Source organism: Talpa occidentalis, unplaced genomic scaffold (assembly GCF_014898055.3).
Source record: "Talpa occidentalis isolate TD23 unplaced genomic scaffold, MPIMG_talOcc4v2.1 talOcc4.8, whole genome shotgun sequence".
Classification (NCBI taxonomy): Eukaryota; Metazoa; Chordata; class Mammalia; order Eulipotyphla; family Talpidae; genus Talpa; species Talpa occidentalis.
The window spans coordinates 25,210,472-25,234,588 of NW_023605194.1; the positions used below are offsets into that span (position 1 = coordinate 25,210,472).

At 41.9% G+C, this 24,117-nt stretch overlaps 1 protein-coding gene across 6 annotated transcripts in view; it reads right to left on the reverse strand.

The window, feature by feature from the left end:
* Positions 1–42: 42 nt before the first annotated feature.
* Positions 43–24,117, reverse strand: part of PLCE1 (phospholipase C epsilon 1) — a 241,650-nt gene continuing 217,575 nt past the window's right edge. For all 6 annotated transcript variants that reach the window (XM_054690581.1, XM_054690580.1, XM_054690577.1 and 3 more), the window contains 9 exons: positions 22,300–22,463; positions 20,763–21,024; positions 17,431–17,549; positions 15,441–15,569; positions 13,310–13,519; positions 10,205–10,363; positions 7,896–8,114; positions 7,376–7,588; positions 43–3,990 (listed from right to left, as the gene is read on the reverse strand). In XM_054690581.1, coding sequence (XP_054546556.1) covers positions 7,400–7,588; positions 7,896–8,114; positions 10,205–10,363; positions 13,310–13,519; positions 15,441–15,569; positions 17,431–17,549; positions 20,763–21,024; positions 22,300–22,463 — 1,451 coding nt within the window. In that variant the 3' untranslated portion in view covers positions 43–3,990; positions 7,376–7,399. The remainder of the gene's footprint in view (positions 3,991–7,375; positions 7,589–7,895; positions 8,115–10,204; positions 10,364–13,309; positions 13,520–15,440; positions 15,570–17,430; positions 17,550–20,762; positions 21,025–22,299; positions 22,464–24,117) is intronic.

A 24,117-nucleotide genomic window follows, 5' to 3' on the forward strand; every position in this document is an offset into this window, starting at 1 on the left:
TATGATTTTTTAAAGTTTAAGATTGATTTTTTTTGGCTTGATTATTTAATAATGAGAAAGATATGATTCAGCATAAAATTGGCTTTTAATCCACCTTTAGATAGAAAACAAAGTCCAGGAATGTTATGAGTAGTTGTATGGATGACTGAACGGTCTGTCCCCAAGAGCACAGTGACGAATACATGTCACAAATCATTTATTTTTTAAACATGCAAATACATTTATACTTCACTTTGGCAACAGAATATAGGTGAAAAAATCAGTTTTGAAATAGAAATTCATTAGCTGTTTCATGCTTGTATTATACTTTTAACCTTGTTACAAAAAGAATCATGACCATAAAATTATACATCTAGTATTTGAGTATCCTGTATGAATTTGATGAAAGTTAATTATTCATTCACTTATAGAGCCTTGTATTGATGAGTTTCACCTTCAGAACTAAATAGTTAACAATACACATACACATGACTTGAGGCCGTACTAAGCTACAGCCTTAGTTTATTTTTAACTAGCCGAATATCGAGCACCTACTATGTGCTTAGCACTGTGCTATGCACTTAAAATGAAGTGGGGAAGTGGGTGTAAGAGCCTTCCATGATCTTGCCCAGTGAGTCAAATTATTCACAAAACACTTCCAAAATGTGACAAATTCCCAACTCAGTGTCAGAATGAGTTATTTCAAAGTTCAGAGAAGTGTCATCTAAAATAGGGATGGTTTCAGAGGCCTGCTTGATGGCAGACTTGAATACAGTATGTTTTGGATTTAAGAAATGTATATGAATAGCTTGGTAATCAGAATTCAATTAGTATTTAAAAAATACTCATTTCAGCTATTTGCAAAATCCTTAATCATCAGCCAAGGGTTGCTTTTAGGAAGTGCATACATAAAACCCACAGAGAACACATCAGTTGTTAACAGTGCACTGTGTCAAGGAAATACTGACCCAAGTTTGGACTTATTGTAGTAATTTTTGGAGGTCTCACACATTCATCTCTTCTTGCTTTTGCTGATGTGAGGGAAGGAACTGAAGGGACAGAGGCAGCCACCTAGAGTAAGTGAGGTTGCCTCTTACTCCAAGTATAAGATCAATGACCATCCAGGGAAGTCCTGCTTTTTATTGGCACAGGAGTGGATGGTGGTGCCTTGAGGTTTAGAGTTAATCTAATTATACCAGGCAGGTAAGCAAGCTTTTAGTACTTTTCAGGGTTGAATAAAAATTGTGAGTATATGGGCAGAGTACGAGAAGCTTACAGAGATACAAGAGAGGGAGAAAACAGATAAAGTGGAAAATATAGATTAAAAAGAGCACCCACTTGCATTCATGAGCCGCCATTGTCTTCAGAGTGGTCCAGATGCATGAAAACAAATTTGATTAAAAACAAGGCACCTGTCATTAGCTGCTGTTGTGTCTGGACTTCCTATTTATCGCCAAACTGGAGAATTTATGAGTAATTTGTATTTACTAAGGATAACAAAAAAGAGGCTTTCAGTCAAGAGGGCACTTTCTGCAAAGGTTGTATTGTACAACCGTGTTGTACAATCTGTACAACATATTGTACAGATTTGTCCTTGATCTTCAGCTCTTTAACATCCTCATGTAATCTTAATTTTGCAAAAAAAAAATTCAGATAAATTGGTGACCAAGAGGAAGTTAATCTGCTTCTTCTAGGCCATCACCCATTATGCTGGGTTCTTACTCCAACCCTTTCTTACCAACTATAGGTTTTTTTAAATGTTGGGCCCCATCTAACGGTGACAACTCGTGCTCCTTTTTTTTTTTTTAGCTTCAGTTAATTGCCTTGAAATAATTTTCTTCAAACTCTTGTAATAAACCCAGCTTGCACATTTAGATTTGTTTCCATATCAGCCTTACTGATAAGTGATTTTTATCCAGATTTTTAGTAATCTGGAAGCTATTACATGGTAATGCTTATAGTCTGGGTGGCTATTTTAGATGCATTCTAAATAAGAGGCTAATTTCATCCATTAATATACTAATATAACTTTAATTCAGATAGCTGTAAATAAAAAGTTCATATTTTTGTGCTAGTGAATTGTAATATAACAGTATCGTAGACCCTTTACATTTTGAGCAATGTCTCCTAAAATCCCCAACAGTCAAATATAATGGAGAATGTACTTTAACCTCAATGGAATGAACAACCAAGTGGGGTTGCAACTCGCTAAAATCCAGTCTTATGGTACACTTTGAATTTTGTGCTGCAGCCATCGCAATTATATCATAAAGACCATGGTGGAATGGGGTGGGCTGCCATCTTAGAAAACGTCAAGGCCAAATGACATTTCTAGAGAGTCTAGTCTGGTTTTTCATCATTCCTCAGCAGTTTTCATTTTCACTCTAGCCAGATGGACCGGTAACTCAGTTTTCAACAAGCCAGAGGAGGAAATGCCTTTTCGTTTTTAGAAGTTGATAAAGCGTCTGGAGTATTTTAACAAGTGGGGCAGCATTGAGCATTTGTTATTGACTGATTAGTTCATATATAAAGAAGAAACCTGTAGCATGGTACAAACCTTGTCAAACTGGAATAGCCAGCATTGTCAACAAGCAAATGGTGGTTTTTCATGCTTTAAAGTTTTGAAGGAGTAAGAACTTCCACTGACAGGGGAGTTGTGGGTGTAATTTTAATACTTCTGTTTTCAGAATATGCTAAAAATAGGTTTTATTCATTTCTGTAATTGGTACAAACTTCAAAACTTAGGATTTTTAGTGTTTTATCATTTGAAGAAAAATGTCTTAAATTTTAATATCAACAGGAATCTAAAATTTGGATTTCACTTTAGAGGAATACATATTTCATTTTAAGAGATAATTTGCTTCATACCAAGAATAAGGAGAATCCTTTATACTTACATGATAGCTTTATACAGCAAGGTTTTAATAATTTACATTAAGCGGCAAGTATGACTTAGGTCAATAGCTCTTCAGTTAATGAGATATGAAAAGGAAGCTTTTTGATGTGAAATTCTGGCCCATTTCAGGTATTCAGACCATACATTTTCTTTTTAGGAGATTTATCTTCAAATAGTGAAATAGAACCACTAATGCTTCAACCCATAAACCATAACAATGTGATGTATAATAAATATACAAGTACAGTGTCAGTACAAAGTTTGCAAAATAAATAAATTTAAACACCAACTCAATCTACTTTTGCTTTTAAAAAATGGTTAAGTTCCCTTATCTAGTATCACAACTCAGTAGATATTAAATTATACATCATTTTAAAATCGTTTTATGAAAACCGAAAGTGGAATAATCTGTGACTATATAAGCAATAAACTTCAAAAACCCAACATCATCTACATGTAAAAAGAAATCCGAAAGAGGAGTACTTTATGGTACACAATATAGAAAGTAAATTGAATTATTTTTTAATGAATCTTATAGGACATATTTACATTTGCAATGCCCCCAAACTTCCATTTCTCAGCTATAAATCGTATCACTAACTAGCTTGCTACTTGTCAGACCTCTTGCCTCTTGTTCCCAGTTCTAAGTTGGGCCAGAAAACTCTGGCCCCTAGGCCAAATGCAGCTGCTATCAGTTTTTGTACGGCTCTGAAAGAACAGTTTTTAAATGACTGAAAAAAAAAAAGGAATATTCGTGATGCAAAAATTATATGATGTTTCAATTTCAGTGTCTGCAAGTGGTTTTATGGGAACACAGACACTCACTCGTGCATTGTCTATGGCTGCTTTTTGTTCAACAGCAGAGCCAAATAATTGCAACAGAGACATGGCCCAGGAAGCTTAAAATAGTTAATACCTGGCTCTTTACAGACAAGATTTTCTGACCTTGTTCTAAGTCAATTAAGGCAAGCCACTGACATTTGTAAAATGATAATCTCCTGGACTTGCTTCTTTCATCTGTGAGTTGGTCGGTAGCTAACCTTGAGCCACTTTGCTTTTCCTCACATCGCGTGAAGAAGGCTTCAGTTCAGAAATCATCAATTTCCAGTTTAAGCCTAATAAAAATAAAGAAATTATATTTATAGTTTCCACTATATTCATTCTTGACTTTAATTTCTTGTCAAAGAATTTCACTTGGAAAATTGAACACATGGGCTTATTAGTATATTTATTTTTTTAAACTTTTTTTTTTATTTATGCATACAGGAACTGGGGTATAGGCCAGAGATGCGGAGTGGGGGAGGGTTGAGAGGATTCACCAGAGACAGAGTGGGGAGCAGAATAGGCAGATTTACAGAAATCCACTGCTGAGGGGAGCAGTGAGTGAGATAGGAGAGGTCTGCTGCACCATGTAGGTTAGCTCCCTCACTGGGGATCGAACTTGTGCTTCATAGTGCTGAGACTAATCCCGTGCACCACCAGGGAGGCCCTTATTAGTATATTTAAAAGGAAGAAGCAGGAACATTTAGTTTGTAGCAAGGGTTTAGCTTTGTTTAACCAACAGAGACCCCCAGTTCTGGTCGCTGTGTGTGTGTGTGGGGGGGGGGCTGTTTCCTGTAAACACACTATTATTATTGTTAGGCTATTTCTGCCCTTCTCAATACCACATTTTTTAGAAATATATTTTTTTAGGTCACAATCAAATGAAGTTCAACTTTTCCAAAAAGGTGACATTCCTTTAACTAACTGTATTCATTACTTGCTTTTCATCTTGTTTCTCATTACACTGTTTACAACATAGGCAATTTACCCCCATGCATGTATCAATAGCTATTTTTAAAAAGAAGCTCTAAATTTTAGCAAAACTGAGGTCAACTACATGCTTCTGAATGTCTGTTTGTTATAGGAAAATTGGTTGAAGGCATTCATCTAAATCATCAGCCTCCCTACTCTCCTAAAACATAAGCAATTAATAATGCTCATTATGTAAGCATTTTAAAGTCAAATTTCTATGGAGTTGTGTTCTTATGGACTCAGTGTTTTCTTGAGACATGCTGAGGCCTCATCTGCAGAGTGGATTTTTACTATATTATTATGAGTGTGTGTAACGTGAAATCTGGACACCCATGATTTATTTCATGCTAAGATCTTGAAATGGAAGACGATATTTTCAGTTCTGACAGTGTCCTTGGGGAATGCTCACAGACACTACCATGATGAGTCATTTTCTAAAAGTTGGAGAGTTTTGGCTTTTGAAAAAGGTATAATTGTCTCAGTGACACTAAGGCAGAGAAAAAGTGAGCCTAGAACTTTTTTTTTTTTAACCCCTGCACCCCTTATGTGTTGTTTTCCTAGGCACCAGTTTCTGTTTGGTGGCAGCTGACTGACATGTGAGCCTAGAACTTTTTTAAAAAGTTCCTGCAATGCAAGGTGCTCTTAGCAGAAAAGGGGCTGAGCCCTTTCAGAGTCTGATATGCCCAGAGCTTCACTGCGCTGGCCATGTCCACTATCTGCTGCCATTGGGGGTGTGGGTTGCTCCCATGGAAAGAACTCTCCTCCCAACGAGCCTTTGCATACAGACCCTGAACAACCTGGAATTCTTGGAAGAGCTGTGATGGAGACCTACGGGAGTAGGCAGGTTCCTGATTTTGGCTCTGTCTATTCTGCAAGGGCACTGGAGGTGTGAATGGGGCACCACTGATTTTTAGCAGATGCTCCTTAAAATAAGAAACATGAGCTTCATGTATTGGGTCTTCTTTCAGACTGTTATAAATCAAAATTGTCTCTGTCAAAAGGTGTCAATGATTTCTTTAATTCTAAACTTAACACAATTTATGCAAGAAACTCCTGACTGATAAGAGAGATGAGGAAGCTCTGCAGCATAAGTTATGATGCTTTCAATGTGCCTTTGGTATCTTGCTCAATTTTAAATCTTAGCACTACAATGGAACAGGGAATAATCCCTTGACATCATTTAGAAACTGAGTGACAGAAGAAATTTTTATGTGTGGTTTCTTACATGCTTTTTCATTCAGGTTCCGTATAAATAATTTGCTTTAAGATAGAATGAAATTTACTCTGTATATGAATACCAAGCAGTGGGGCTGGCAACCTAAGTTACTGCAATTTCAAGATAGCGACTACTGCTTATTTTGCTTTCTCTTAAACCATCACATCCGGGATGACAGATTTTTTTAAAAAAAGATTTATTTATTTATATATATATAAGAACTGGGGTACAGGCCTGGGTTGTGGGGGGTGAGAGACAGAGTGGGGAACAGAACAGGCAGATCGACTGAAATATACTGCTGAGGGGAGCAGCGGACGAGACAGGAGAGGTCTGCTACACCATGTGGGTAGCTCCCTGGCCGGGGATCGAACTCGTGCTACAGTGGCTGCGGATAGCTTCATAGGTTGCGTCTCAACCCATTGCGCCACCAGGGAGGCCCCAGAATTTTTTTTTTAATTGAGGCAGAAGAAATTGAGCTTGTTGAGGCTAAATCAAGCCTAAATTAGAAGAACATAAAACTAGAAATCCAAAGGAATATAAACTGGATGACTCACAGCAGCCTGTCAAGAATGTTTATGTGAAATTAAACTTTGAAACTGACTCTCAATAAAAACAGGCAGTACAGGGTCTCCCTGGTGGTGCAGGGGTTTAAAGTCTCAGTGCTATCAAGCTACCATCAGCCACCGCAGCATAAGTTTGGTCCCCAACTAGGGAGCTAACCCACATAAGGCGCAGCAGACCTCTTCTGTCTCACCTGCCGTTCCCTTTAGCAGTGTGTTTTGATGGGTCTGCCTGTTCTGCTCCCCACTTTGTCTCTAGTGAATCCTCTCACCCCCCACACCTCTGGCCTATACCCCAGTTCTTGTATGCATAAATAAATAAAAATAAATCTTTTAAAAAAGTGTTTATGTGAGTTATCAGTAATTAAGACAGATCTATTCTGATGAAATGAAGCTGCTGTAATACTTGGGGGAATGTTGGTTGTTCTCTTGGTGCTTTGTTTAGTTTTCTACAAAATGAGATCTAAAATTATAAATGCTGGGGCCTCCCTGGTGGCGCAAGGGGTTAAACACTGCACTATGAAGCAATCCACAGCCTCTGCAGCACGAGTTCGATCCCCGGCCAGCCAGAGAGCAACCCACATGGTGCAGCAGACCTCTCCTGACTCACCCGCTGCTCGCCTCAGCAGTGTATTTCAGTCAGTCTGCCTGTTCTGTTCCCCACTCTATCTCTGGTGAATCCTCTCACCCCCCGCACTTCTGGCCTGTACCCCAGCTCTTGCATGCATAAATAAATAAATCTTTAAAAAAAAATAAAATTCTAAATGCTGAAGTTGAATTGCTCTTCAGAGCTCTGTTCCTGTTTTAAGGTACCATTCCTACTTGCCTTCCAGGGACACCCTCCTCTTAGAAAAAAATAAAAGGTACTGTCAAATAAGGTCTCCCAGGTAGTCTAAGTTGACTCCATTTCAGAATGGGCAAAGACTGTACCTGGGTAAAACCTGCTTCCCTGGGTCACTGCCGATAGTCTATCACGTCAGTGGAGGACAAGCTGCCCACAGGTTTCTCCTCCTTATTTTGGACACTTTCCGAAGCCAAGACCAGAGATGGTGATGTAAGTCCTCGGGGCTGTTTGGTTGACTTGGTGAGCTTCTTGAATTCACTTGCAAAAGAAATGCCTTTTCTTTTGTCTTCTCGGGATGCCTGTGATAAAGAAGAACCTTCCATTGATGTTAGGTTAAAGCCAGTATCCTTCATCACCTATCAGAAGAAACCTTTCCTCCACCTTCTTTAGTAAGTAGAGTTTTGGAAAGAAGGGCTGAGGTCTCCCCTGGCAGGACTGCTTACCTACAGAGGTGGATACATTTCATACAGAGAAAAAGCCAAATGTTTCCTCCCAACCAAATTCCTTGACTCAGGCACTTTCTCCTAGATTTCACTAGCTCCCATTACATTGTAGTTGTAAATAGGAGATAACGTGGGAGGAGAGTGAGATAACCTTGAACTTTACCTGCACCTGCTCCTTCAGCTTAAGGATGAATTTTCCTGCACCTTTCCACTTGCTTTGGACTTGAAACACACACTCCTGATCCAAAAGGACCCTCTGGGAGGACTTTGGAGCAGACGTCTTCTTGTTGGTAGTGTCCTTCACCACCTCTTCCAAAAGCACGTAGTCACTTGGGTTGGGGTTGCTCAGGATGCTATAGGAATATTTGGCTTTGCATAAAGTCTGAAAGGTAAGTTATAATCAAGTGAATAAACACATTGCTTTTAAAGGCAAACATGTGCTCTGAGCCGAAATGAAACTTGAAGGTGGACAAATGTCAGAGACTTTAGAGGGGGTCATTCAGGTCCTTGCATTTCTCATTTCATGTGATCGTGTACTGTCCCACATGACCTCACTTAGTCGTGCAACATTCCACGATTTGGGTTTTCTTATCCCCATTTTCAGACAAAGAAATGTAAGCTGATAGAGGCTGCCCTAATTCCAGAGCATGCACATAATAAGTAGAATAAGGACTTGAATGACTTTCTGCATGCACCAAGGCTCATGATACTCAAGCAGGATGGGACAGACCCCTGGCCCTCTGGGGTCTTGTTCCATTAGCTGCCTCTCTCGCACGGTCTTGGATGTTGAAGGCATTTTAGAACTCATCTGTTATCACTTTTCATTTAGTGCAAGATTATCATTCACTTACACATTTATTCACACATCAAATGTTTCATGTCCCCAACACTGTGGTATTGTTTGGGAAGACAGAGATGGACAAAAGAAACATATATGTGAGAACTCTTGGAGTACAAAGTTGATTAAGGAGACTGATGTTAGCCAAACGATCAGGCAAGAATAGTAAATAGCAAATAGCACTTAAATAGTGCTTACCATTGTACTAGGCAAAGGACTTTACCTATATTCACTTAGAATCTTCACAAGCACTGGGTGAGGAAAACACTACTATACATACTTGGGCCATGCTATCTATGTGATGACTTACTACACAGGCACATGTTAGAGACAACTGAAGTCGGGTGTGATGGGTGTATTTATAAACAGCAATTGGCAAACACTAAAAATCTGGGCCTTTTGTTATTATTATTATTATTTTTTTTTTTTAAAGATTTATTTATTTATTTATTTATGCAAGCACTGGGTACAGTCAGAAGCGCCAGAGGGTGAGAGAATTCACCAGAGCCAGAGCGGGGAGCAGAGCAGGCAGAAGGACCGAAGCACACTGCTGAGGGGAGCAGCGGGCGGCAGGAGAGGTCTGCGCGCCATGTGGGACCCTCCTCCGGTGGCCAGGGAGCAGCCGGGGATGGAACTGGCGCTGCAGAGGCTGCGGGCAGCTTCGCAACCCAGCGCTCAACCGCTGCGCCACCGGGGAGGCCCTGTTATTATTTTTTAAGATTTATTCATTTTTCATACAAGAGCTAGGGTACAGGCCAGAGGTGCGGGAGGGTGAGAGGACTCACCAGAGACAGAGCAAGGAGCAGAACAGGCAGACTACCGAAACACACTGCTGAGAGGAGCAGCGGGCGAGGCAGGAGAGGTCTGCCATGCCATGTGGGAATCTCTCTGGCCCGCCAGGAATCGAACCTGCACTGCAGAGGCCACGGACAGCTTCACAGTGCTGCACTCAATCCGTTGTGACACTGGGGAGGCCCGTAGGCTTTTTATTATATATTTATAGAAAGCAAATTCACCAGTGTACCACTGTAACAAAGACATGGATGCTTAAATAACTGGCCCAGGGTCTCAGAGCTAGTAAGAGGTACAGCTGAGGCTGGAACCTGGAGCCCGGGGATCTAGGGTCTGTGCTGTTGACCTTATGCTAGTTCTCAAATGGGTGTTTAGGGAATGCAAACCTGACAAGGCCTTGGAGGAAGGAAATATAGTTTTCTGAAACCATTTTACAAAGAAGCATGACCTTGAGGAGGGGAGAAGATCAGAGTGAACCTCTTGCAGGTCCTTCCAAGGATGCTGGAGAGATCAACAGTGGGTACCGGGGTATGCATTTCTGGGACAGCGAATCACTATGTGGCAGGGCCAACTAATGAATCTGTTATTATCAGTGTTTCACAAAGAGCCAGACGCAGAATAGGAACCAGGTAAGTATCTGTTGCAGGGATGGATGAACTAAAATGTCCTAAATATCTGTTGCAGGGATGGATGAACTAATATGTCCAAACCTTAAGAGGCACATTCTCCCTTTCTGGGATCCTATTGTTTTAGAACTTCATTCATAAAAAGAGCTGACATCTGATTTTCCCCAGTGATTTACACTGAGGCCAGGGCCAAGGGGAGGAAGGGACGGCTTGCACCTGCTGGATGACGTCCTGCGCAGTGCTGACGCGAGGCGCTTTGATGACCGTTCGAGGTTGCTCTGGGGAAACGTCATGGACCTGGACAAAGAAACTCTCCATCTCTGAGCTCAAGATCACCTCCTTGTCGTCTTGAACGATGCATTTCTCTTCGAAGTTCTGTGTTAAAATAGAAGAAATGTGGGTAAGTGGTGAAATGATGCAGAATAGGAAAAAAATCCAGCAAAAATTTGAGATGTATCTTGGTAGTGTGGAGACAATTTCTTAGTTTTCTATTTCAAACACTAGTTAATATTTCATCAACGATTCTAAAAGGATATACATGACTTTTGACAAGAAGAAAGCAAGGTAGGGATTTCTGCTGATGTTAACAGGATGACAAGGTCTGACCCACAAGAAACCAGATCTGCTGCTATCAGCTGTGGATTTTGTGTTCAAATCAACTGCAGGTAAATTTGTAAAAAGGTGATACAACACTCAGTGAATTGCCAAAGCCCAATAAAAACAAGGTAAACCTCCACCCCCCACACACACCTGGAGCATTTAAGAAATGCTTGATGTCTGAAAAGTGAAATATGAGAAAGTGACTTTCAACTTGGCTGGACAAATGAAAATCCACAGTAAAAAGGCTGAAATAATGGCTGAAGGTAAGTCACATTGAAACAAATATTGACAAAAATCTTGATAATTATAAGAACTGGTCATCAGGTTAGTTCAATTTTTATGAAATGATTCTCAGTGAATTTTTAAATATTTATCTGTATTACCATAATTAGATAAACCTATAGGCGCATGTATCTTATCAACAGTATAGAAATAAATCAATAAAAAGGCAAACTTTACTATTCTCACTTCCCCTTTTTCTTCACATACATCAAAATCACTGTTGCTAGGTTATATTTGCTTCTAAACAATTTCTATGGGTACACAAAGGTATTTTTTATATGTGAATAAATATGCACTGGAATGATATGAATTTAGATATAATGTAATTGTCAAAAGGCTTCTGTTCTCTGTTCCATTTCAGGAAGTGAGCATTTGGCAGGAAAGTCCTCAGCATTCTCTGAGCCTAGTCTCCTCAGATCAGGCCGCTGAAATGGTGCTAACCAACCACAGACTCCAAGAATAGCTCTTACTATCCTGGACGTTTCAACCAGTCATAGGACCCAAAATTGTCCCCACTGAGGGAAGGCAGAGTGGACAACTGCCACCAGGTGGCGCCAAACTGCAGCCAGGACCAGAAAGGACTGGCTCCCTCGTTCCCAACCAGCTGCACAGGCTCTGGAGCCAGTCTTTTCATTCGTCCTGCAGCCTGAGTCTCTACCATTTATATGACTGGATTTTTCGGTTCCCCATTCACTATACTATAGGTAGCAGGGGGAGAGCTATTTTCTATTTTTATTATATACAGTGAGACTGTCCTCTACTATGTATGCTGTTTCACAATTTGCTTTTTTTCTCATCACTTCAAAGATTGTGGTCATCATTTCCACGGTAATTCCTAGAGATTTTGCTCCCTAATACGTCATGGCATTGACCATAATATATTTAACAAGTTGGAGAGTATGTGGGGCTGGGTGGTAATTCACATGACATGTTTATAATCATAGAGTCCTAAAAACCAAGAAGCAAGCAAGCAAGAAAAAACTAGTTCTAATTGTCACATAAAATATTCCAATAACCATGCAGTAAATATTATTATTAAAATTTCTCTTTAGAACCTCATTCAGAGCTTATATATATTTTTCTTTCTTTTTTCTCCCATTTTAATTTATATATTTTTTACATCGTCATTCATTTTTGTACCATGTTTGAATTCTCATCTCAGGTGTTGTCCCCATAAAATTACCACCACCAAGACACCAGAGTTTATATATTTTTAAGGAGTGTTCAGCTGCATTATAAGTCATAGGTGGTGGTTGTAACAATAGCCCTCAAGGTAACCTTTTTGAGCTGGAAGGGGATGATTTCTACTATGTAGATTTTACTAATTAGGGCACAGAGCTTTACAGAGGTCAGATGAGCTGTCTAGGCTCATCTAGCCTGTGGCAGAGTCAGGTTTGTCTGATGTCCAATCCAGCAGGTGTCAGAGGAGGATGTTGTGACCCCAGGAAGAAATGATACCTTGACAGCTTGACAGACCAGGAGACAAACAAATCATAATAGGCAGGAAGGAGAGATCCAAGGTCACAGTTCATGGACTTTTAACACAATTGCAAACTGCTTACATATCTTATTGGTTCCACAGAATAAAATAAACAGAAATACTTAAAGCTGAAATCCATTAACTTTGCTATTGTCCACTTGTGTTTAGTAGCATGTGAATTCATTTGTCCAATTAGCAAATACGTATTATACATCACAATGTACCAGGTCAGCCTAAATACATTAAATGTGATATTAGGTACCCAATAAATATTCATTTCATCAAATTATTGAACTAGCTTAACTGCTTCATTATGACATCTCATGATGCACAATTGTCTATGTTGGTGAAATGGCCTTATGTCATTCTAAAAAATGGCAGAAAGTTAGTGGGGCTCTTATCAGTTTTTCAGGAAAAAAAGTTGCTTCAGTAACAAACTCCAATAGGAGCCAATGGGTCTGGAGTGGACATGCAGTTACTGGGTTGTTTCCTCCATGGCCATTCCAGTGAACCTAATTGCTTTTACTAATTCTGACCAAGCCTGAGAGATTATTCTTATTTTGTAGTATGAGGTGATGGAATATTTTCAAATAAACACTGTTGTTTTACTTGTAAGTGCAGGGCCTTTAATGAAAACTTTAATAGGTGTTAACAGGAATTCAACTCACCCCCAAAAGTGAAATGCCCACAGGCCTTGCATTACACAATACAGTGACTTCACAACCACGTCCTTTCACACATATAGACAAAATACTAGGTCGATGGTCAATGACACACATACAGTTTTGCTCCCTTTTGTAATATGCGCAGGAGGACAAAACATCTTTCCACATTTACTTAAGAAGAACAATATAAAATAAGTTGCAAATATAAGAAATTCTGAATTTCTTAAGTCCAGCTTAAGGGGGTTAATTACGCTTTGAGTTGTTACCACGTAGGCTGTTCCCAGACACACTTACTTCCTGCTGGGTTTTTAAGACAATCCTGCCAACATATCCCTCTTCTGGAAACCAGCTGCTTAAGATCTGGGAGATCTCTTCTTCAAGACCGATGACTCTCTGGAACGGTTGTTTCCTACATTCATTCTTTTCTTTAGATATAAAATATTTTTCTTCCATCAAAAAATAGTCTGTGGCACTAGGGCTGATGTCTTGTTCAATGGTTAGAATCTTAAAAAAATAAATAAATAAAAAAGCAAAGGCAAATTTAGGCACACCTCTGAGAAGTGGGCAAAAGCTTTAATTCAAAACAAGTCTCTTCATGGCGTTCCGATAGGCTCCATGTGCAATTTACAAGCACAACCAACTCAGAGTGTTGCATAATTCTTTTTGGAAGCTCTAAGAATTCTCTTATGTCCAAAAAGGATTGTTTATGTCTATTCTGGGCAATGACACAATTTATTCATAATCCCCAGACAGCATAACTATTTTTCCCACTGCTGGAATGAAGCTCCTAGTGAATTAAAAACTTTAGATTTTTTTAATCTATGAATTTAGCTCTTCTTGATCTTGCGCCCTAAGGTGGAGGGCAAGGGACCCAGAGCAGCTTTTACCAAGATAACGTCTTTTTCTCGGTTGGAACTACTCAATCATTTTCTAATCTCATCTGATCTAAGTGCCTGGGAATTCTCCTTTCAATAACTCTTGACGGTGTGTCTAGAGGCTTGTTTCCTGTGTTGGCTACTGCCCCTGGGCAGGGAAACAGAGCGGTGGAGACAAGGCTCCCTAGAGCCAGACAGACCTGGGTCTGAGATCTGCCTTTAATATATACTGGCTGTGAGGTGTTGGGCAAGATAGTTAACCCCTTGCAGACTCAGTTTCCCCATCTATAAAACGGGAAAGTAACAACCTCTTAATTTTGTATTGTCATCTGATGGCGGCACTGGTTGTTTCCACCAGTTATAAACCACAGGTACATGATGAGAACTGAATAAATACTAGACATTATTATATTTGCTGGCCCTGGTATATTCTTTCACATTCATCCGGTATAGGTTACTGACAAAAGGCTGAGCTGTAGTGGGTGATGGTGGAAGGCGGCCACCATCTGGCCTGGTGAAGCAAGCATCCTTCTAAGGCCGCTCCCCCCCCCCCCAAAGATGCAGCTGTCAGAATCAGCACTTGGCGCTGCCGCTCCTCCTTGCTTGGAGGAACGGCAGATGAACTGAGGATGGTAGGGCAGAAGAGTCTCAGGAAGGCTGCTTCTTTCACCCAAGTCTTGGCCTAAATCTATGTCGGGCTACTGGTTCTAAGGGGCAGGGCAACTACTACAATGTAATTTATGATGTGAAGCTTCCAAGAGTAGGATGGTTTGATAGGGGGCTAGGAAGGAAGGGAATACACCAGACCTAGTGCACTAATCTGCACATACACACCTAGCACAGGCTGTGCATACCCACTTAAATGACTAATGATGTGTTTTCTTCAAACTAAAACCCTTGTTTGAAACTGAGATTCCTGTCCTGATGGTGCCAGACATCAACACCATCAGAAATTAACCAAGCAGGCCAGGATGCACCAAGGTCAAGATAACCGAGAGGCTGATAACAAGCTCTGGGGACTGAATGTGATAAATACCAGGAACATCAACTGTGACGGGCTGTTCTGATGGGCTCTTTACTTATGCTGTCTTTAGCAGACATTATAAAGAGACCAGTTTGAGATGAGAGGTAAGAACAGTTTCTTCTGGGTGTATACTCATTGCTGGCCCACAATCTGAAGGGAGAAAGCACCTATAGATTCAATTCCTGTCTCTGCTTATTGGCTTTCTGGGAGTGACAGGCAGCACCAGACATCAGCCTATTCTGCTATCAGAGCCAGTGTCACTCCCTCCTCAGTTCTGCTTTACCCCATCCATGCACTTATTCACATAGCAATCATTCAAAATTCTTCTCTAAGTTAAGGTAACAAGGTCCCTCAGATCATTCTTATGATGACCTCAGTGTTGAATAACAGGAATAAAAAGGAAGACCATCAATATGAACTTCTGTATATTTCTGCATGCATGTGCACACATGCACACACACACATGCACACACACACATATAGGTTAGAGGTTGGAATCTCCCAATCAGGGGCTCTGTCGACTTACCTGTTGGAGAAGCTGCTTTGCCTTGGTGCCTCCATTTATACAGAAAACAGTAAAGGGCTCTGGACCTGGGACTCCATGTACTGTGACCCTGTGAGTCTGCAAATATTTTCTTTCTTCTGTGTTAAACATCTGTCAAGGAAGATGGTGTGACTGCTTATTCATTCTAAATAACATGTGATTTCTAGGCTATATTCCACACAGAAAGCAAGGTCTTAGAAGTATGTAGAGGGGGCATCCCTGGTGGTGCAAGGGGTAAAGACACAGCACTATGAAGCTATCCGCAGCCACTGCAGCATGAGTTCGATCCCCGGCCAGGGAGGTGACCCACATGGTGCAGCAGACCTCTCCTGACTCGCCTGCTGCTCCCCTCAGCAGTGTATTTCAGTCAATTTACCTGTTCTGCTCCCCACTCTCTCTGGTGAATCCTCTCACCCCACCTCACCACTGGCCTCTAGCCCAGCTCTTGTATGCATAAATACATAAATCTTTAAAAAAAAAGAGAAGTATGTAGAGGACATGTCAATGCAAAAGAAGAGAATTCATCAACCACCAATGATTTATTCAATCTGGCCTATGCAATGAAACACTCAAAAATGCCCAAAAGATGCAGTTCTGGGAACTTCTGGTGCAGGGAGGGTAATGTGCCCAGAGAGGGCATGGAGGTGCTGCACCCCCTTTTCCTGTACCTCACTCTCTGAGCCTCTCCCATTTGGTTGAGTTGTATCCTTTATAATAAACCAGAAATGGTTAAGTAAAGCCCTTTCCTGAGTTCTGCGAGTCATTCCAGTGAATTAGTGAGCCTGAGGAGGGAGTGTGGGGGTCCTTTTGAAATAGCAGTTGGCTGTCAGAAGTACCAGTGACAGCCGGGACCTGCTGTTGGCATCTGAAGTGGGGCTGGCTCATGGGAAGGAGCAATGGTAGCACTAACCCCGGGAGGATAGTGCCAGGGTTGATGTGAACTGTAGGTCACTGTGCTCTTCTCAACCTTGGCAAGACATCAAAAGGAAAAAGGGGGAGAACCAAAGAAAACTAGTTCAGCCACAGAAAAGAAACTCACAGGGTAGGGGAAAGAGAAGCAGAGAAGCAGCAAAGCTATTTGGAGATGGCAACAGTGGTGAAGCCAATGCCCAGGTGAGCACCTCTGGTCTTTCCAAGACTTGTCAGAATGATGCTGAAGGGCAAGATGGACATGACAGCAAACTGATGATGAAAGAGGTAACTGATGGACACCCTTTCAAGCTAATTCTTTAAGAGCAAGCATAATGGAATTAGAGAGCCCATTCAAGCAGGGGTACTTGTTTAGGCAAACAACATACTGGAGCTGAGCATTGCTGGGGTGAGCACTGGGCCAATGATTTTCCAACTTCAGCAGGCACAGACATTACCTGGAGGACTTGCTAAAACACAGATTCTGCAACTGTGGCACTTGTTGCCATGCTTTTCTCCCATTCCCTAGAGCACAGATTTTCTGTCTCTCTATGTGCCAGGGTGCCAGTTATGCGCAGCCGGCAGGGCCTGGCTGTCCACCTCAATCTGCTTACCTGTGACGTCTGTCCCTGGATCACTGGAGAAGCAAAGGCTTTTCCTAATCTAAGCTCAAGTTTCTAAGTATCGTGATGCTTTCGAGCAGGATTGGCTTAATTAACTCTTTCCCCACATTGCTATTTTTTTGCTCCCTTCTTCGGCAAGCACCTCAGTGTGCTTCTGTGAGTATGGGCTTTGGCACTAGAGAGCTGTGTGATCTCAGACGTACTGAGTTCCCACCCTTCCCATCTGTGAAATGGAGATGGAACTAATCACTATTTCAGGAAGCTATGAGAGCACTGAGTTAGTATGTGAAGTGCTTAGAAAGTGCCAAGTACCAGTCATTGTTATTATTTCCAGAGCTACCTGATTAGTGAACCTAATTGACCACATCCCTGAACCACCAGAAAGCTCCTCTTGTGTAATAATGCCCACAAATATACTGAGTGAAACAGGATTTAATTACCAAAGAGGCTGGCATCGTACTGCCAGAGGGGTTTTCTTCCATCCTTCTGCTGTTAATGAATAAACTAGAGATTTCCAAGACTTCATTGTGGAGGTTTCGCAACTGAAGATGTCGATATCCTGGAATGATGCAGAATTGGGAACAGCTTGTTATTCATGCACTGCAGGTAAAGAAGATACCTCAGGATGTCAATAAATTGCAGGTAGAAATAAGACAGAAGATGGCAGATGGCAAAGGGAAGGCAACTAAGAGGTGTCTTTCACTGTGTAATTCTGTCCCTGGTAGTTTTTTTTTTTTTTTCAGCGTTTCATTTATTTTTATTTTCTTACATCATTGTTCATTTTTGTACAGTAATTAGTTTTTCCCCTCAGATGCAGGCCCCATCACCATATTCCCTTGTGTTCTTTCCTCCCTGGGAATAGCTTTGGGCCACCTAGTGGCAATTAACTTGTCCATTAGTTAAATAATTTTTTCCTAACTGTATTCAGCAGAAAAGGGTAAACTCAAACACAACATTATACAAAAACCTGATCTTTTTTATATCAAGGCATCTATAATCAGTTTTACAATTTTTCCAGCTTAGAAAGCTTAAATGATAATGTAGTCTAACAATAAGGGGTAATTAAGCAGGTTATGGTGTGTTTGTATGTATATAAAATGAAATACCATGCAGCAAGTAAAAGTGTAATGTAGGTGTGTAGTTATTAACATGAAAAGTTGCTCACTATATATAGTAGTGAGTAAAAACCAGTAAGTTGCAAACATTGAGATTAATAGGCATTTCATTTGTTGAAAATATATATTGTATGAATATGTACTATATGAAAATATTTACTATATGTACTACAGGCTAATCTATATATCCAGGGGAAGAAAAATAAAGCTTGTAAAAAGACACACATAAAAAGTGATTATTTTGGAGAGCTGGAATGATAGAAAATTAAACAAAATCATTTTGCTTCTCTATATTTTTTCATATTTTCATAGTAACTTTTATAAACTCAGTTGCATCTTCCCTAAATTCACATGTTGAAGGACTAATGCCAGGATGCCAGGTCCTGAAGATAGGACCTTTAAAGAGGCTATGGAATTAAAATGGGTCATTGGGGTAGGCTCATGTAGGGTAAGGTAAAAGGTATCAGGCTTTTCTGCCCTCCAGCCATTAGGATAGATGATGGAACCCTGCGGTCCTGAATGCATGCCTGATGGCGGGCACCTGGAGTAGGGTGTGGGCATAGGTAGATGGGATTCGACTGGGCTTTTAAGGGTGGCGTCACAGGGACGCCAGCAGAAGCCAATGAAGAAGCCGAGAAGCAGCAGAACAAACAGAAGAGCAGAGAAGCAGGGAGAACGCCAGAGAGCCCAGATAGAGTGAGGATTTGCTGGGGGCTGGGAGGACTGCCAACCTCCTGGCCCCCCAGCACCCCTGCCTGCCATGTGCTTGGTGTAGGGTAAGGAAAAATGTCAGGCTTTTCTGCCCTCCCGCCATCAGGATAGATGATGGATCCTTGCGGTCCTGAATGCATGCCTGATGGCGGACATCTGGAGTAGGATGTGGGCATAGGTAGATGGGATTCACCTGGGCTAAAACTGGGCTTTTAAGGGTGGTGTCACGGGGACGTCAGCAGAAGCAGAGAAAGAAACCAAAAGAGAAGCCGAGAAAGAAGTAGCAGAAGCCGAGAGAGAAGCAGAGATCACCGGAGAACCCAGATAGAGTGAAGACTTGTTGGGGGCTGGGAGGACTGCCAGCCTCCCGGCCCCCCAGCACCCTTGCCTGCTGTGTACCGGGTAAATCCCAATAAAAGACCTGCAAAAAACCACTGAGGACTCGGACTCCTCCTTTACCCGGTCTGCTGGATCTGAAAACCTGCTCAGTGGCTATTCCTGCCACTACACCTGGTAATCCCAATAAAAACCTGCAAAACCACTGAGGACTCTGGCTCCTGCTTTACCTGGTCTGCTGGATCATAGAAAACCTGCACAATGTCCTGTTCCTGCCCCTACAATTGGTGTAGTTGGCAGGATGATCCATGCAGACAGGTATGGAGCCCTCCGAAGACGTGGAGGGACTAAGGGGTAACAGACTGTGTTTGCCTGTGATGACGCTGGAGGCGTCATGGTGGCACAGGAGATGGATGAGGTCTGGGAGCTGCGGGACGAGACCTCGCATGGAGGAGATGCCCGAGAGGACCAGCCAACGACCCCCGAGGCAGCAAGAATCGTCGGGGAAGAGAGAACCACGATTCAGAGCTTGTCAGTGCTGATGGAAGGGGGGCCTAATGGACTTGGACTAATGTACTTGGACTGATGAACTTGGACTAACAATCCCGCCAGAAGGTGGGGGAACTTTGGCAAGTTAAGTTTTTAGGACCCTGGGGGAAGATGCTATTGTTTGTACACCCCAGGAGATGGGAATCTGGGGGTGGCCAGTGGGCCTTGATAGCCAAAAGCAGCCTGTGTATGCCCAGCAGCTAGGCAGAGGAGAAAAGCCAACTGAGAAGGCAAAAGCTGGTGCTGATGCTAAGTTGAGAAGCCCTGAGTGGCTGTTAAGCAGCCTGAGTATGCTGAAGAACTGTGAGTCTCGTAAAATCACCTGTGGGTGATGCCCTGCTCGTTGTTGAGGGTGAGGAGCTGAGGAACCGTCCTTGGGGGATGGGTGGGGAATGTGGCTTGGAGTGGCGCCCAAGTCGAATGTAGAGTTTGGATCCCCGACCCATGTGCTTGTGCAGTGGGTTGGCCTGAGTGCAGGGGTCTGAGTGTCGCATTGGTGGCTATGAAAGCTGAGTGTTGGAGCGACTGCAGACAGAAACCCTGAGGGTTGGGCGATTACCCCCAACAGTAGAATAGAATCGCCAATCCCAGAGTGAGTGCATCCTGGGGGTGGATCCTGTGTGTGGCTTGTAGCTGAGACTACAGCCAGAGAAGGCCAGGCATGCGGTCCCGAATGCATGCCTGATGGCGGGCACCTGGAGTAGGGTGTGGGCATATGTAGATGGGATTCACCTGGGCTAAGACTGGGCTTTTAAGGGCGGTGTCACGGGGACGCCAAGAGAAGCAGAGCAGAAGCAGAAGCGGAGAAGCAGAACCGAGAGAGAGAAGCAGAGATACCACCACAGAATGCCGGAGAGCCCAGATAGATGAAGACTTGCTGGGGGCTGGGAGGCCTGCCAGCCTCCCGGCCCCCCAGCACCCCTGCCTGCCTTGTGCCTGGTAAATCCCAATAAAAACCTGAAAAGCCACTGAGGGCTCCAGGACTCCTCCTTTACCCCATCTGCTCGGATCATAAGAGATCCTGCTCAGTGCCCATTCCTGCCCCCACAGACAGATTCTACCTCGTCTGAGTGCCTTGAGGGGGATGATTCTCTGAGCAGTGATTGCCGAGCTGTTGTTTTCCACGACTGCAAAGCGAAGGAACAGGAGATCTTCAAAGTGCACCCGGAAGAGAAACTGCTCATTCCACATGGGGTTCAGGGTGTTTCTGTGGATGGGCTTCGTGCGGAAGTGGCAGCTGTCCAGAGGCGCGCCGAGGACGTCAACTTCGATACACGGGCTTCCTGTGCTGTTGCTTGGGCACACATTTTGACCAGAGACAATCTGAGGGGGGAAGGAAAGGCTCAGAGTCATTCAAGATGAAAAAGAAACAACCCAGCCTCTGTACCTCACCACACCCCTCCACAGTGAAAGAAAAAGAGCACGTGGAATGACTGGGCAAAGGGCTGCATGATAAATGACAAAGCTGCTTAGAAAGAGAGTAATTGTAATCATCACCACAGACTGGGATCATGTGAAAGGCTTATTTTGTCAACAGCATTCACCTACCTACAATCTTTCACTGTTAAAATGTTCAAATCTCTTCTAAAACCAAGACATTAAGGCAAAATTTAATTTCTTACAGAAGGTGAGAGACAAGAACAACTTAGGCACTGGGGCCACGAATTTGTTGCTAACATTCTGCGCATTTTATAACTTCAAAATCTTTTCCTTGAATAGTTTAGTTTTGGGGTAAGTTATAGGGAATGTTGTTAAAAATCAATTCGTTGCCTTCTGTAAACAGACTAAACAATACTTGACTATAGCTAAAATGGTCAAATAGAAAAGAGGCTTTGCCCTACTGTTTCAGGGAGAGAAAAAATCAGTTGGGATGGTAGGGACACCTGTGAGCAGGGCTCTCCTGGGGTTGGGAGTGTCAGAAACAGGGGCTGTTTGGTATTCTTCCTTTGGAGGGGAACAGACAAGAGCCAAAGATGAACAGAAGAGATTACTTTATTCTGCTTGTCATTCCTATCACCAATCCAGTGGTTTTCCCCCCTTGCAGTCAGCTAAGAGGGAGAGAACAAGGAAATACGGTTGAGTAATGAGCTAACATGTTTCTGCTATTAGGGAAAACCGTGGAGTTTTGACAATTAGTTAAGTAGACAATAAAAAATAAGGAACAGTCCAGGAATGAAGAAAGTCAAAGTGTAAAGACAAAGGATATTTAATTGTATTGGTATACTGATGCCTGTTTGATCTTATAACGGCTTGTTGGAGTTTAAGATGAGCTGCTGTAATAAGGAGCTCAATCTTTAGGGGAGACACTTATAGTTCTGATTTTCAGACCCCTGGAAAATAGAGGTACAGATATCAGTACATGTGAAGCAGGGCACTTATAGCGCCATCTACTGGGCTCTGGCAAAACCAGCATATCTAGACTATGAGAATATAGCCACTGCTTTCAGAGAGGTGAAGAAATTCTTTTAGGAATTTCTAACTATTTAGGAAATAAATCAGCAGTGACATGACAGCTTTGTAATGTCTTCAATCAAAACTAGTACACATTCAGAAAGGTTTCACCACTTTATTCTATTCCAACAATAAGGCCATACTTACAGTTAAAGAATAGACAGCAGGCTCCATGTTGTCTAAGTCTCTTTCCAAAGGAGAAAATTTCTGATACATGGGACAATTCTTGTCCCACAGAACCGGGGGTTTCAAAACATAACCACAGCCACCGTTGGCCTCAAACATGGCAGCATTTAAATGTAAAGGGAGATCTGTGAAACAAAATCAAGGGTGCTGGTTATTTTCTTGCTTAGGTGTCATCTTACACATTTACTCTGAAGTTCAGAAGTGCTCTGTATTGATCTTCCTTAAGCTTAAGAAAGAAGAGATAACTATTCATTCCATAGAGCAAGCGCCTGCTGTGAGCCAGGTTGTGTTAGGTGCTGGAGATACAGCAGGTAACAACACATAAAATCCCTGTCTCCCCAGGCTTACAGCTATGGGATATATCCAGTGTTCCCACTTCAACCCAGTTTCTACTGCTTAAAAACTCTTTTTGTAAATAAAAAATTTCAACAACAATCTGAAAAATCTTTGGGCCACTTCATTTTATACTGAGTTTTAGAAAGGACTTCTTATCCCCAAATGCTAAACCATGCAGACAACTATATGACCAAAGCTTGCTTTTTCAAATATAAGATAAAAACTTAATTATTTGTGAAAGAACAGAATAGCCTGAAAAACCTATCATTCCTTGAGATCTCAATTTCAAACCATAAATCACAATACTTTACTTCTTACTTTGTAGTTAAAAATGAAAAAAAATAAAACCAAAGCCATCACATGTGATTCACATCATGTCCCCAAATTCCCTAATCATAAACTCTGGGAACCCTGACAAAGGGCTTCTAATCTTTTCTGGTCATATTTTATCTGGCATAGTTCTCTGATGAGTGATTGGATTCCAGCATTGTGTTTGGGCGCTTGCATATTCATAGGCTCATCTGACAGCTCAAGTCTGTCTAAAAGTTGCCCAAATGAGCAAAAAGTTTATGGGATACACCTGGCAAATGTTCTCTCTGATAGATAATTTCCATGTGTAGAGTGAACTCTGCTACATGGACCAACTTCAAGGAAAAGTGTGGAAAGCACTGTAGGGAATGAGAAGCTGGCCTCCACTTGTCTCATCCATAACTTTTTTTTGGTGTGTATATGTGGGATTGGCTGGGATTGGGTGCAGTGATGCCTTGGGTAGGATGGTTTTTAACATGAAAGCTTCTTTGGCCTCAGTCTTATCTGTAAAGTTAGTGGCCTGAACCCCACCTCTCATGACCCCTGCAGCCCCCTAATGGAGCTGATTTATTGAGGCTAATTGCTTTGCCTGCAGGGGAGAAAATTCCCTTTCCAGGCTACTCTGACACAGATATAGACATGGGCTGGGATGGCTGTGTGAGTGAAGCAAACTAGCTCATGACGGGTTGGTGAATGAGGAAAAAAAAATATGTAAAATGAATAACAGTAACAGCAGCTCATACTTCCTATGCTTGTATTATGCATCGGGCTCTATTTTAAGCACTTTTGTGCGGCAGTGCCTTCTAATCATCCATAAGATAGATTTTCTTAGTAAGCGGTGGATGCTAGGGTTTGAATTCAGACTGCCTGACCATATTCCCGTCTTACTACCCTGCCATATAATGTACATCTCATCAGAGTTTCATAAAAATAAATCAGCTGATGTATGAAAGTTCCTATCCCAGCATATGGCACATAGAATACTCTCAATGAACAGCAGCTATTAAATTCTAATTATGATGTCAACACCCATTTGGTCTTGAAGTCTGATTGCATTAGCATTGTGTCTATCCTAGTAACTTCCTAAAACCTTAAGGCATTTTTTCTTAATTAAAAGCTTTTTTGGTGATTCTA